A 14471-nucleotide genomic window follows, 5' to 3' on the forward strand; every position below is an offset into this window, starting at 1 on the left:
TGTTGTGTATACGTAGCAATGGCTATATCACATATTGCTGAATAGTAACCACGGTTACCAATACTCGTTCCGTGGTATCATATTAAGCTCCAAACGGCAGTTTTAACAATTTAAAAAGAGGATCTGCGAAAAATTGCCTGTGTTTTGGACTCTATCACTGTAAGTAGACATACATTAAGCTCATAATTTACAACAATACCTTTTACTGCCTTTTCTCTTCTTAATTTTCGACCAACAGTAGAGCATGTCTTTTCCAAAGTCCATGTATTTCATGGCCTAAGAAGATACGCTTTTCTCAAAAAGTATATAGACAGACTTTACATCATTGAAAACAGTAATCATTTTGATTTTGAGCTGACAATCTTTAATTCAAGATATAGATATCACAGCATAGACAAAGACAGTGTATATATGTGGCCTATTTTTCCTATTCATTTTATATTATCAGTTGTGCTCTGTCTCAAATTTTTCATCAGTCTCTTATACCAAATCTCACTTAGAAGATTGTACTTCGGACTATAACACTCAACTACAGAACTATAATTGTCAGTTGATAATACAAGAGATACTGAATACAGACACTGAGAAAAACTGCTGCTACGCTGATCAGAAATAGCAAAATGTTCCTTCTGTTTTTGCGAGTGGTTTTGGTCTCTCCCAATATTGTATCTGATTTGCGGTCCTCGTTTTTCAGTGATGCTTTCCCGAGACGAGCTTTGACAGAAGCTTCACGCGGTCTGCTGCAAAGTGCACCTCTGAAGGAAACTGTGACTCTTTCGCGATTCTAAGCGCCTCTTCCGCCATTTCCAGCGCTCTCTGAATACTGTTCTTGTACCTGAATAGGTCCGATCTTGCTAGGTACCAGTAGTAACGCATGCGGTTCGGGATGCCATCCCACAAGTTCCTTTCCACTTCATCTAGACTGTCCACCGCTTGTCTCAGGTCATCCTCGGTCACATCGTCCGATCGGTTCGTCGGTCGAACCTCTGACCAGCAGCCTATGAGGGACATGGCGTGCCTGATATGCGCCCTCCGTAGCTTGTTCCTACAGGATTCGTCCTCGTCCCCACCCTGTTTGTAGTGGTCTTTGGCGTGCTGAATGGCTTCTGTGGCTTGTGCCTTGAAATCGCTTGTTAAAACCGCGGTGCACCCATCGTTGAGGACTTGCGCGAACAAGGCGGCGACATTGTACCAGATTTCTCCTGTGTCGCGCCCGACCTGCATCCGTTCCAAAGCCTACAGGGGTAGAAATAGCAGCCCTATAGTTTGCATAATAATATACAACATATTTATATTCGCCTAACGCAAAACGTAAATATTAGCCTCTGGAGCCCTTGTATGAAAACCAACGGACCTGAAATTTCCTACATGGAGGGACTTTTCATGTCAAATGCAATTTAGACTGGGTTGATCCATTCTTTTAGTAGTACCTTATGTGATGCCCGTGGAAGAGTCCATTCTTGCATCGTAGGTCAAATTTGGGAAGCTCCATTTCGGGCAGTGAAGACTATGCAATAGATCATTCTTGGGCGATATTTTTCTGAATATTTCAGTTTTGCTCAGGTGTGACTTTGGAACAGGCCATTTTTGCATAAGGAGGGATATAGATGAAATATGCTGTATTTGCTCGTGCAATTGTGACCTTTCTGGTAGCCTCCGTTGCAAACTCCTTCCGGCTGTTTTCTTTTTCAAGTTACAGATTTACTCTTACATTTTTTTCTTATTGCTTACCGGCTAGCAAAAGTAAAAAAATGTAAGACTAGTAAATATGTAACTTAAAAAAGAAAACAACCGGAAGGAGTCTGCAACGGAGGCTGCCTTTCTAGTATTGTTGAGTTCTTTACCTGTCCTGCTAAGACCAGTGCATTCTCGGCTTCCCTGAACTTCTTCTCTTTACGAAAGAGCGCAGCTTTCAGGTACAACATGTGTCCCTGGTGATGCAGGGGGTTCTGAGTCCGGAATATCAACTCCTGTCCCCGCAGTATGCTCTGTTGGCCGTCTTTCAGGTCATTGCGGTAGTATGCAGCAACGACATTCTGCGGAGGACAACAAATATTTTGATCCGTGAATATTTTCATCAGTGAATATTTTCATCAGATTGGCAAATAACTGAATAGCAATTTTGACACGTTTCTATGACCCTCTGTCTTCTTCTTCAGGGCAATAATGGCTTGTTCACTTTGCACAGTTAAGCTAGGTCTCACTGCTAACAATGCGTTCCGTATAGTATAGTTATAACATCGTTTTTACGATTCGGGCCAGATGCTGACTCGTTCCCAGGGAGGCGCCATTTACTGCGGAAACGTTATTTTTGGTAAAAAACATAATTAAAAGCAATTTTTGACAAAATAATCTGCTATGTTTGGGACATTCTTCCAAGGCCAATGCATGGAAAATAAGACTTTCCCTGGGATACTGACTGACTCGGCAATAAAGATCATCATTCTGTCTGTGTAATGAAGAAAAACAGAATTAAAAAAAGGCGTGAGGACACGTTTACCGCCATCCCCGATGGCGCGAAACCACCAAAACGCACATAGAACACACAATTCGGGTAATCAGGCAGCATCATTGCGCACGAATACCAGGAAGTCTTCGCTGACGATCAAAACTGTGCAACCGTCAAACACTAAGAAGATTAGACGTTTCAGGAAATTTAATTGCTATGGCGATAGCCGAAAAATCTGAACCCAAAACTATCAAGGAAACCTATGATTTGTGTCTTTTTTTTCATTGACAACCTCACGGTCACTTTTAATTCCTAACCGGAACCTGACATAACAGACGGTCATCGCAACGTCGGCTCTATTTAAATATGATGGTTGTGAATAAGAACATTAGAAATAAAATTTTGCTGTTAAGGAATACTTTGTTTTTGCTATGCTATGCTATCGATAGGCACTATTTCATTTGAAGGTCAACCCCCATTCTATAGAAAAGACGGTTACCTCAAAAACTATTCGAACTAGGATGTCAGGATGTTTTGCAAAGTGGCTGCAGGCTTTTCTGTAGAAGCGGTCGTAGTTATGCCATTTTCCTGTAAAGAAAATTAAGAAAATGTCTTTGTAATTTTTGGCGAAGCTTCAGGAGCGAGCTTAATGGTATATTTGACGCTCGTTTTACAAGAATTCCCTAAATTGTACAGGAATCCGTCCGCGCAAACTCCGTGGACACCCGTCACTCTATACCTTGTTAGTGCGGTCTGGCATCCCGGTACGCAGGCCGATGAGAGATGACCTACTTACGTGGTGTCCGATTTCGTACTGGTGGGAGCTTGTCAGGAAGTTCTCGGGACACCTAATCTAGTATTTTAGCTTTTAAAAGGGTTTCAACCCACCCTAGTTAATCTATTATCACAAAAACGTGCTGAACATCATGCCTTCCTCCAAAAAATACCTATGCGGACACCAAAATTGAAGAGGTCCAAGCATATATAGAATGGCAAAGTTTTTTAACGGAACGATAAAGAATCTTGGTTACTGCTTGAGCAGTCTACACTGAGGCTTGGCGTGGAGGGGTGCGGTGTTGGAAAAACAACAGTAACTCTTCGAAAACACGACGAGCCAGAATAACAAGTTCAACCAAAACGAATTTTTAAACCTTCTTGCCTAGATTCTAACTTCATATTTCCAAACAACATGGCAGAGAAAGGACACTACACAGGGAGCGAATGTACTCCGGCCTTTCGATGTCTATTTTGAGTAACTTATGATGCCTTTCTATACCTGTTTGGCAGACGCCTTACTGATTTCTGAGTGCTTTTTGAACAAATATTATGGCAGAACTATAAGTGCGACATTGGTACTTTCCTTACGAAGAAGGAAGATCAACCCGTACCCAGACACCTTCGCCATGGCAATAATTTTCAATTGCCACACTTATTACAGTTTTTCCTTAAGATCTACAGTGAAGTTTCACCAAATAGTGTAATGCTATCTAATTGGATGTATTGCGATCAAAAGACATGACAAAAATAGGAACATACACACTGTGACAGTATTAGAACATTTACCTTCTTCGTGTAGTTCTTCCATTCTTGCGATGATTCCCTGCGATACTCTGTCGACTCTTTTGCCTGATGATTATAAATTACAGGAACAACATAAATCAATGAGATAACATTGGAACTGCATTATCTCCTTTTAATGTATGTATTAAGGGGGCACACCCCAGTTTATTTGGGGTTTAAATTGGAGGCAGCGCACCTTCAAGTCTAGGTACTGTCTCTCACAGGAAAGTATCACTAATATCATGGCATTGTTGCAAAACAAATTTTAGGAAAAGTCACCAAGTTTGGCCGCTCTAGCATAAACCCTTCAGGAGTCACGGTCTGAATAGGGTTAACACACTTACAGCTGGTTGGCTTGGGCACAGGTTTTACCAAACTGAATCGGGTTTCCGGGGTTCCTGTTGAGAAAAGGGACACAACAATACAAGACTTCGTAGACCTCATATCTCCATGAACTATTCTGTTTAGGCAAATAACTGTACACATTTACATAACATATGCTTGGTCATGAACGCCATTGATTAACTACACATGTTGCAATATTGACAGTCCTATCATCACACACACACTCGTGCACAAACACATACACACACACATACACACACACACACACAAACACACACAACACACACACAAACACATACACACTCGTGCACACACACATACATACACACACACACATACATAAATACACACACACACACACTCGTGCACACACACACACATACACACACACACACAAGCATACACACGCACACACACTCGTGCACACACACACACACACAGAGACACACAAACACATACATACACACACACACTCGGTCACACACACATACACACACATACACACACATACACACACATACACACACACACACAAACACAGACAAACAAAATTTGCTTGAAGTACTAATGTAGCATCCTTTCGTCATGGTGGGAAAGATTGCAATCAGTTGTGAAAAATACTGAATATTTATACATCCTCCTTATCTTTATCTTTTCAAAACAGTTTTCTCACCTCATTTTTATTGCCAGTGTTCCAGTCTATGAAGATCAGAAATGCTTTAAGAGTCATGCAGAAATGTTATAATGATTTGAATTCTCTATGTGATAGATACCCTGTGTCTAGTCTGTAAGAATCATTTCGGGTATTTCCAATGAGATAATACACAATGAAATATCGCCACAAGCCGCTCAACAATGTCTAACAGTCATGTCTTCTATGCATAAATCCTGACGAAAATAATTTTGACGAAGCCATCATATCAAAGCAAATATGTATTCAAATAAAATAAAAAATGCGCTCTCAAGAACATAGTGATTACGTATGTATTTGTTACACCACTCACCAGTCTGTGTTCCTATTTCTTGGGAGTCTGTTTGTTTATCGTCCGGACCTTCTGTCGTGCAATCCGCCGACATGGGGTTCTCTTGGCTTTCTATCTGTAAACCGACTGTATACAGAGCGGCATAGACGGGGTTTACTTAAGCTATTCAGTGTAGTAATCTATATTATTATGCTAGCCAGAAAATGTCAGCCGACCACCAACAACACAGAGAACATATTAACCCTATTGGGGAAGATAACAAACATTGTAAAATATGACGTGGATCGGCTTGAATGGATTATCACACCAGACACGAATGTTTATTTACATACAGGTACATAGAACCGTGGCTTAGTGTAGTGGTTATTTTATATTTAGGCCACACTGAATAAGAAAAAAACAACAGTGAAACAACTACATTATTTTAGATCAGTCAGACGTGTAAGACAGCTTGACTTGATTGCAAAGATGATATCTAGCCTCCTTCGCAGACTTCCTAGAACGGCGGCGTATATAATTCATTATACTCAATGCTATCGTTCGGATTTACCAGGATTTATCTCAATGGACTTGAATAGCAAATTTAAGTACATAATGAGATGTGACAACCCATGCATGGTATACATTGGAAAATATATCAAAGAATGTCTAGAAGTTAGAAACTCCTCCAATGATTGTAAAATACCATTTTGATCCCATACTACTACACCATATTGTATCAGATAGATTGATTAGCCGAATAAAATGTACCATTGGATGCCATACTTTGTACCTTGTATAACTGTTGTGCAATAAAGTTATTATTATTATTATTATATGGGGGGGGGTGTTTCGCCGCCGAAAGCGCCAGTTGCACAATAGTCTACTATTGTACTATAAATTCCCAATGACCAGAATGCAGTGAGTTTCGTAGTCTATATAGATCGTTATGAAATTTGTATGGAACTGGCTGCCAACAAGTCCGACAGCTCTAGCTGTGTGTGTGTGTGCAATAGTAATGTTGATATATAAATAAAGGAACGAAGAATTGAACCCGCGGTTTGGTTCGACTAAGGTGTTACAGCTTTCCTCCTGAGTCAAGAAATATAAGGAATCATTTGCTTGAAACTATGGCAATAGCGGATACATGTAGGGACTGTAAGAGTGACAGCGGCGGAATGTTTGCGTGACTCTGAGGGTGCTACTGATCTATTTTCCTGTTTACCAAACGTTAACTGTGCCTATCCGGGTGTGGATCGCTTTCACTTTCAGGGCATTCATGCAAATCGCGGTTCCTGTTTTTATGTGTACTGATCAAAGAGAACTACTTAAGAGAAGTGAAATTTAGTGAGTCGATTGGAACCAGTAATTCTTCGTCTGACTCCCATACACAGTTGTTTTATCTCAGAAGCATTTCCTCGAAGAGACGGTCACCAGACTTGAGGGTGTGCAACCACGAATTGAGACCCAAAATAAACTAGGGGGTGCCCCCATATAGCAGAGCCCAACGTACATGTTAACACTAGAGGCTATGTTTACTTTTGACACGGTGTCCTTGCTTGATCGCCTATACATTGTTTACACGTATTAAGCATTGCAATAGCGTGACTGTGAGACATGTTAGAACGTGTGAGTCTGCACGCAACATACCCCTGCTGTCCCAACAACAACACCGCAGGACTTGGTAATTGGAAAATACCCACAATCGACCAAATTGAAAGCGTTTCTGGAGCTTGACTCTAAGATTAGTCTAGAGTCCATTCCAAGTCACCGCAAGGGTTCTTATTGTCATAATTTACAACTGTTCTTAATTCTTTGTAATTATTTGTCTAGGAGATTTCATACTCTGGAAATATTGTGAATGTCATTTCAACTTTAAAATTATTTGCCCGGTTGTGTAAAACTTTGGAAATATTAATGATGTGGAATATGATATTTCTAATACTTTCTGAATCATGGTTACAGCATTCCACCATTTTCAACCATTTTTTTTACAATTAGTCGTAACATTTTATAAATGGGTCAGTGGGCTGTGAAGAAAGCAATTCACACATTTTTGTGAATTATGCTTGGGCACCATGCAACGATAGCTTGCACAAAGGGTCTAACAGTGTCCAGCAGTGTCATCTAAAAATACACAGAGGCATACAATAGGGCTGGATTAGCATCTACTTTTCTGGGGGCAATTACCCTACTCCACTATTTAGAAAGATTTGTAAGCATTTTTCTATATTTCAAAATTTAAAAGAATCACATAGATATTTGCAAATTATTCTTAATAAAGATTTTTTGTGCAGTCCCTTTCAAAATGTTTCTAAAACATTTTATTGCATTCAAATAAATTAAAATTTTCATATTCAATGTTTCGAAAAATTACGAATTATTGTGACTTTAAGTCTTAGATATTCTTTTAATCAAATTAATTTAAACTAACGTTAATTACGAATATCATTTAAAAACCCTTATGATGACTTGGAATGGACTATACTGTAGATGAGGGAAAAAGTGTGAACAACCGTTAACCTCTAGACGGCACAGCAGGGAACTGTAAAGTACATCTTTTATTAAACACATTCATGCTTTTTTACATGCTTGTACCTTGCGGACGCCTTCCAAGATTTGTCCTCCTTATCTCTCCTCTCTCTACTGCGATCTTAAGACGTTCCCGAGTCTTTAGTAGTTGTTGTGCCAAATGATCGTAAGGGACTTCCCTCAGGCTTTGAACAAAGTCGTCGAAACCGTCCCAAGGTAAATCTGTGTTGTGAAAGCAAACAATCGGTAAAATGTATGATATAATATCACTATGCCCGAATCCATACAACTGCCCTACTGGGTAAAAAAAAAAATAGTTCATAGCCTCTACCAGGCTCCACAGGTCGCTGGAAAAATAGTAGAAATTGGCCAAATAGACGGATAACATGCCGTGGAGGAATTGGTACGCCAAACATGTTACAGTTTGTGACCCATAGATAGCAAGCTGTAACTTCTTTAGTGGACTAAGTCCTCTGGCATTTTATCCGTCTATTTTGCCATGTTCTACAATTTTTCCAGCGACCTGTTAGAGGCGACATAGTTCCGTACATATTGCAATTCATTCTACATAGGTCTTTAAAACTATCCGAACGTTTGGACACCCACCCAACAGCCTATCTAGCAGCGCCCTGGCCCCGGCGTATGGTCCCTCTGTCCTCGCCTTGGCCCGGATGAACCCCGGGTCCCCGTCCCGCCAGCGGACCGTGCTGTACCGCAGGGCTAGGCCCGGGTCAAGGTCACGGGCGATGTCGTCATAGCAGTCCTGCACAGCCTGGCGGTGGAGAGGGTCCATGGCGGCTACAGGCGCTGACAGTTTGACTTATTTCCTGGATGCGACATTTTGTTGTCCTGCTGCTGACGTCATCGGGAACTCCCGCAAGACGAACAATGCCGATAACGTCATTGTTAAGGACAGCCTCATTTGCATACATTGGCTGTCCTTGGACGACAAAAGCTGTCTACGTTTTGTCAATTCTATCTGTTCATTTAATAATTGATAGCTATTATTTGCCGGAGTGTAATCCTGTTTATTTCAAGGCTCTACCTTTACCGAGGTAGAGTCTGGAACTAAACAGGATGACACTCGGGCTAAGCTATTATAATTCATGGGAATTTTTTATTCAGTTCAATGCTGAAAATTGCAGTCCTCATCAGATCTTAGATATTAATGTTTATCAAACACCAGCAGCCCTTTTTTGATACACGCAAAGTAACTTCTGCTGTGAAATTAAAGATTTAGTACATTCCTTTGATTCCCTATCGCTTAATGCAGCAGGCACGAGCGCACATAAACACATATAGACACACAGGAGCGCAAGTGCCGATGCAACGGTCTGTTTGCACCAGACCGGGGGCATGAACTCAGTAAGTAACTGCAGCAGAAAATCACTTAGTTTCGGTACCGCCATGTTTCGCACCTGATACGCAGCAGCCATCGTAGATAAGCCAAGGCCGTAAACCCACCCCCGAGCGGGCTAATCTGTCCGGGCGGACGGGCACCCCTCCCAGCGCCGTAGAGTTACCAGGGAGCTCCCGATGGCATGAAATCAAGCTCTAAAGGCGTTCGTCACTTAAGAAAAGTACAGCTTTTACTACAGCAGCTCATGGATCAAAAGCGTCGCCTAGCAATGTTTACTACAACTGCAATAGTTCGTGGTGATGCGTCGTTCAGTTTCAAAGTGTTTTACTGTGCACATTCAACGTTTTAGAAATGCACGTATACTATTCAAAGGACTCCAGTGATATTACCAGGGGATGTGCATCGAAAGATTTTGGTACAATTTTAGTTTGCATGTAACTGGGAAAAAAGTGGGGACATAGCTTTCATTGACTAAAAGTACACTATCTTACATTTAATTGTTTTCTAGCGATTTCTTGACAAGACCAATAAAATAGCTGCCAGCAGGTCACCGATTGTCATCCAAAATTAAACAATAACGACAGATATGCTGGCTATGTTCACCCAAAGGTTCATGGAAATTTCTAATTAACGCATTTATTCAAATGTCGTTTTAATTCCCTCAGTATGTGTGTGCATTTGTGTGTGTGTGTGTGTGTGTGTGTGTGTGTGTGTGTGTGATTGTGTGAAAGTAAGAGGTAATTAGCAAAGGACGACGGGAGAAACCATCCCCGCTAATGGGGGGGGGGGGGGCATTTCCGGAGTTAGCGGCGGAAGAAACCGTCTTCGGGAGCATTTGAGCGAAAACATGTACCGTAGCCTAAAGCCCGTGGTTTGATTGAATATTTCTTATCAAAAGTATAAGGTTTGCTGCTACAGCATCTTTATGCCCATGGATCAAAAGCGTCACCTGGCAATCCTCACTAAAACTGCAAGTTTGTTTCTTCTTTCAGAGACGCCTCTTTCATTCTCTTGGATAAAAACATTGCCTGGTACTGTTAACTACCGTTCACAGTTACGTCCTGTAAAAAAGTATTGTGCCTTAGTTATTTCTAGGTTGATTGCTGGATGACTGATTCTTATTTCGAATATAAGAAACTCACAAGCAAAGTGCAACTTTTGTCATAGGTTAGACAGTTTCTTCTGTCGCGCCTTTATTTTCATGGATCAAGAGCGTCGCCTGGCAATTAATACTCGAACTGCAAGTATTTCTTGTCGACATTGCTTCAGTTTCATAGATCATAAGCAATCTCATGGACCGGATAGAACCTCAAATGATACAAGATTCACCGTGTAGTTTTCTCTATGTATGTATGTCCGTCTATTTTTCATACAATCTATCAATATTTCCTAAATGTTGAACGTGCACAGCAAAGTACTTTTCAACAGGACGACGCCTAACGAAGAACTATTGCAGTTCTAATTATCATTGCTAGGGGGCGCTTTTGATCCATGAAGACAGAGTTGCTTTAGCAGGAGGAATGCTTTTCACTTATGATAAATGCTTTCTGCGCCTTAGTTTTTTTTTCTGTCAATATTCAATAAGACTAGCCGTCCTCACGCTAACAAGCAATCTATCAGTTTTGCTGAACACTATCCACACACAAAAATACCTGTCCTTCGTCCTACGAATAATAAAAAGCAGCAATTCAATCACTTTCAAATGTACATCAGATCGATCATACTTTTTTTCATTTATTATCAATAACACGCGATGAAATGATAGAATCACGCAGGCTTATGCATAAAGTCAGATATCATAATCAACATCGAAACAAGTTTTCACATATTTCATACATCTAGAGTACTACAAACTATTCAATATCATATATAGATATTGTACGAGTACATCTTTATTCATAGCTTTTGATTAAAACTATTGTCATACATACTATGTACTTACAGATTGCTATGATAAATTGGCGTAAAAACAATTAGATCGAATTTGCACTAGATTTTAGTCAAGCTACAATGACATGAAGTAATGACAAATATACTGAATCATATATCGTATTTGTACATATACGGATACAGCGGTATTCTTTTACTGAGCTACATACAATGTCACGTCACACATAGCCGACCATGGCTTCCCCGCCTTTTATAGACCCTGATTAATTGGGAATAAGTCGCGAGCAAACTGTGTTTAGAAGTTGGTAGGCAATTGAATTAAGTTGCCGACTAGTCTTTAAAAGCTACCTGCTTCAGCACAATTTAAAGAAAAATTCCCAGAAGTCAAACTTTGTTTAGATGAGATAAGAGGAGCGAACTGGAAATTCGTAATCTGTCCATTTTGTCCGATTCTACGCTCAAATTCCACTCACAACGTTAACTCAGTGATCCGGAGCAAAGTCGGGGGAAGGTAATTACCGATATGTGAAAGGGCTTTACTCAGAAGCACGTTACATCGTGTCATGTATGTACCAAATACAACATGAAACAACAGCACAACTCAACATCAAGATGCATTTTGTTGTTAAATATTTTCATATACACAATATCTTTTTTTTGTTTATCGTTTTCTTTTTAAATGCATGTATGGTTTTTCTTTAGTAAACCGTAGTGTGTTTTTTTAACCTTTATACATACATCCCAAGCTTGAGCTAAAGCAAAAAAGCCCTTTAACGTTTAAAAAAAATACAAACTGTAATATATGATTGATACATGTAAACCATATATATTATATAAAACGCCTCCAATAGCTATATAGCTGTTTGCAGAAGTTAAGTAAACACGCGTGCATCACTGCAATGTACAGGATACTGGTGAGGAAAGATGTGCCTTCCGAAAGAGGAGATAGATACTAGATACATAGGGTGCAATAGTTTACTGTAAATGGTTAGATAATCGCTATGCATTTTTACTGTAAACACGTTCTCGTCGTTAACGTTCTCAACAGCGAACTCCTATTCCTTCTAATGAAAAATTAACTCTCTAAATTTATTCTTTACAGCCATCGATTTAATTATTTTACCTCCATGACTTTTTTTGGTCTTCTATCCATTCTTGTTTCTTCACAAGAGAAAACCTTTTTTCATCCCTCCGAAAGTTTTTGATCGTGATTGTTTAACAGCTTTAAGTGATGACTCTGTGGCCTTGTTGGTACGATCGTCCATGGCAGCAACCTTCATTGTCCTCGGCTTCACAGCGTCTAGCTTCCGCGCTTCGGCACTTCCGTTTTTTGTATCAGCCTTCCTGGGAACGACGTTAATGTCCTTCCCGTCAAATCCCGTCTCGTTCTTTCCGGTAGACAGTTTGCCGCCATCTTCAATGTCTTCTTTTGTTTTCATAGGACTCTTTGGAGCTTGAGTAGAAAACATGTCAAGATAATTTTATAAAAACAAGATTTAAGTTTATGATACTTTAAGTCAGATATAATATGTTAAGTATAGACCGTTCCAGAACACTAGTTCACGTAATCAACTATTCGAAAGGCAGCGAAGACTTTAAGAACGTCAAATGGAATAATTCTTGAAGGAAATGCAAACTTGTTCAAGCTGTCTAGCCAAATCACGATTGTTTTACGTAAAACATGTTGATATAGCCATTTGGTAACGTTATATTAAAAACAAATTTCGATAACTTACTAATAGATTCGTACATTATAACCCTTGCTGGCCGCAAATGCATGACGTGAAATTGTACTCACCTTGAATAAGAAACTCTACCGACTTGGTGACCAGGCTCTGCAGCAAGGCAGTTGTCAGTAACATCATCCCAATCATCTTGAACCTCAGAAACGATATCGTATTTCGAAAATTATATGTCAGCGTATTGACAGCGACACAGAATAAGTCGACACAGAATTCAGCTCACGAAAGTGTCTATTCATGACGTCACAAATGACCCTTCTTTCGGCACTTATTGTCACGTGACCACGATAATAACGTCACCAATGAGGTTTCTCTCGGCAAAAAACATTTAACAAATTAACAAGCCAGTAAAATATTCCCGATCATATTGAACCACAAAAACATTATCGTTTTCTAAAAATAATATGTCAGCGTATCTACAGTGACACAAAATAAGTCGACACTGATTTCAGCTCACGAAAGTGTCTACTTATGAAGTCACAAATGACACTTCTTTTGGCACTTATTGTCACGTGACCACGATGATGACGTCACAGATGACGTTTCTCTCGACACAAAAACATGTACCGTGACAAGCCAGTAGCATAATCCCGATATCGTAATTTTGCAAATTGTATGTCAGCATATTGACAGTGACACAAAACGCACTGACACTGATTTCGGCTCACGAAAGTGTCTAACTATGACGTCACGAATGACACTTGTTTCGGCACTTAGCGTCACGTGACCACAATAATGACGTCACTAAGGACGTTAACTCGACACAAAAACATGTACCGTGACTTGCCAGTAACATAATCCCGATCATATTTAACCACAGGAACGTTATCGTTTTCCTAAAATATTATGTCAGCGTATTGACAGTGACACAAAATGTGACACTGATTTCAGCTTACGAAAGTTTATTCCTATGACGTCACAGATGACACTTGTTTCGGCACTTCATGTCACGTGATCATGATGATGACGTCACATAAGACGTTAACCCGGCAAAAAGCATGTACCGTGACAAGCCAGTACAATATTCCCGATCATATTAAACGACAGAAACGTTCTCGTATTCCAGAAATAATATCTCAGCGTATTGACAGTGACACAAAACGCGTGTCACGTGAGCACCAAGGTGACGTCACAAATTACGTTTCCCTCGACACATAAGCATGTACCGTGACAAGCCAGTGACATTATCCCGATCATATTGAACCACAGAAACGTTATCGTATTCCTAAAATATTATGTCAGCATATTGACAGTGACACAAAATGTGACACTGATTTCAGTTCACGAAAGTTTAATTCTTATGACGTCACAGATGACACTTGTTTCGGCATTTAATGTCACGTGACCCCGATGATGACGTCACAGAAGACATTAACTCGGCACAAAGCATGTACAGTGACAAGCCAGTACAATATTCCCGATCATATTAAACGACAGAAACGTTCTCGTATTCCGGAAATAATATCTCAGCATATTGACAGTGACACTAAACGCGTTGACACCGATTTCAGCTCACGAAAGTGTCTTCTTATGACGTCACATATGAAACTTGTTCGGCGCCTAATGTCACGTAACCACGATGATGACGTCACAGATGACGTTTCTCTCGGCACAAACACATGTACGGTGAT

The 14471-nt window shown here is 40.1% G+C and overlaps 1 protein-coding gene across 1 annotated transcript; it reads right to left on the reverse strand.

The window, feature by feature from the left end:
* Positions 1-365: 365 nt before the first annotated feature.
* Positions 366-8824, reverse strand: LOC136437626 (uncharacterized). The gene is made up of 8 exons (XM_066432248.1): positions 8455-8824; positions 7915-8070; positions 5359-5463; positions 4354-4407; positions 4013-4075; positions 2949-3037; positions 1845-2036; positions 366-1236 (listed from the first exon to the last, which is right to left on the reverse strand). The coding sequence occupies exons 1-8, from the start codon at positions 8639-8641 to the stop codon at positions 691-693; spliced, it is 1392 nt and encodes a 463-aa protein (XP_066288345.1). The 5' UTR covers positions 8642-8824; the 3' UTR covers positions 366-690.
* Between the last annotated feature and the right edge of the window lie 5647 nt (positions 8825-14471).

The sequence above is a fragment of the Branchiostoma lanceolatum genome, chromosome 6, assembly GCF_035083965.1.
Source record: "Branchiostoma lanceolatum isolate klBraLanc5 chromosome 6, klBraLanc5.hap2, whole genome shotgun sequence".
Classification (NCBI taxonomy): domain Eukaryota; kingdom Metazoa; phylum Chordata; class Leptocardii; order Amphioxiformes; family Branchiostomatidae; genus Branchiostoma; species Branchiostoma lanceolatum.

Coding starts and splice junctions, on each gene's coding strand:
- LOC136437626 (XM_066432248.1), bottom strand. CDS start 8,641: ATGGACCCTCTCCACCGCCAGGCTGTGCAGGACTGCTATGACGACATC. Junction 3,038..4,012: donor GGAAGAACTACACGAAGAAG/GTAAATGTTCTA, acceptor TTTTCTTTACAG/GAAAATGGCATAACTACGAC. Junction 2,037..2,948: donor TAGTTCGAATAGTTTTTGAG/GTAACCGTCTTT, acceptor TGTCCTCCGCAG/AATGTCGTTGCTGCATACTA.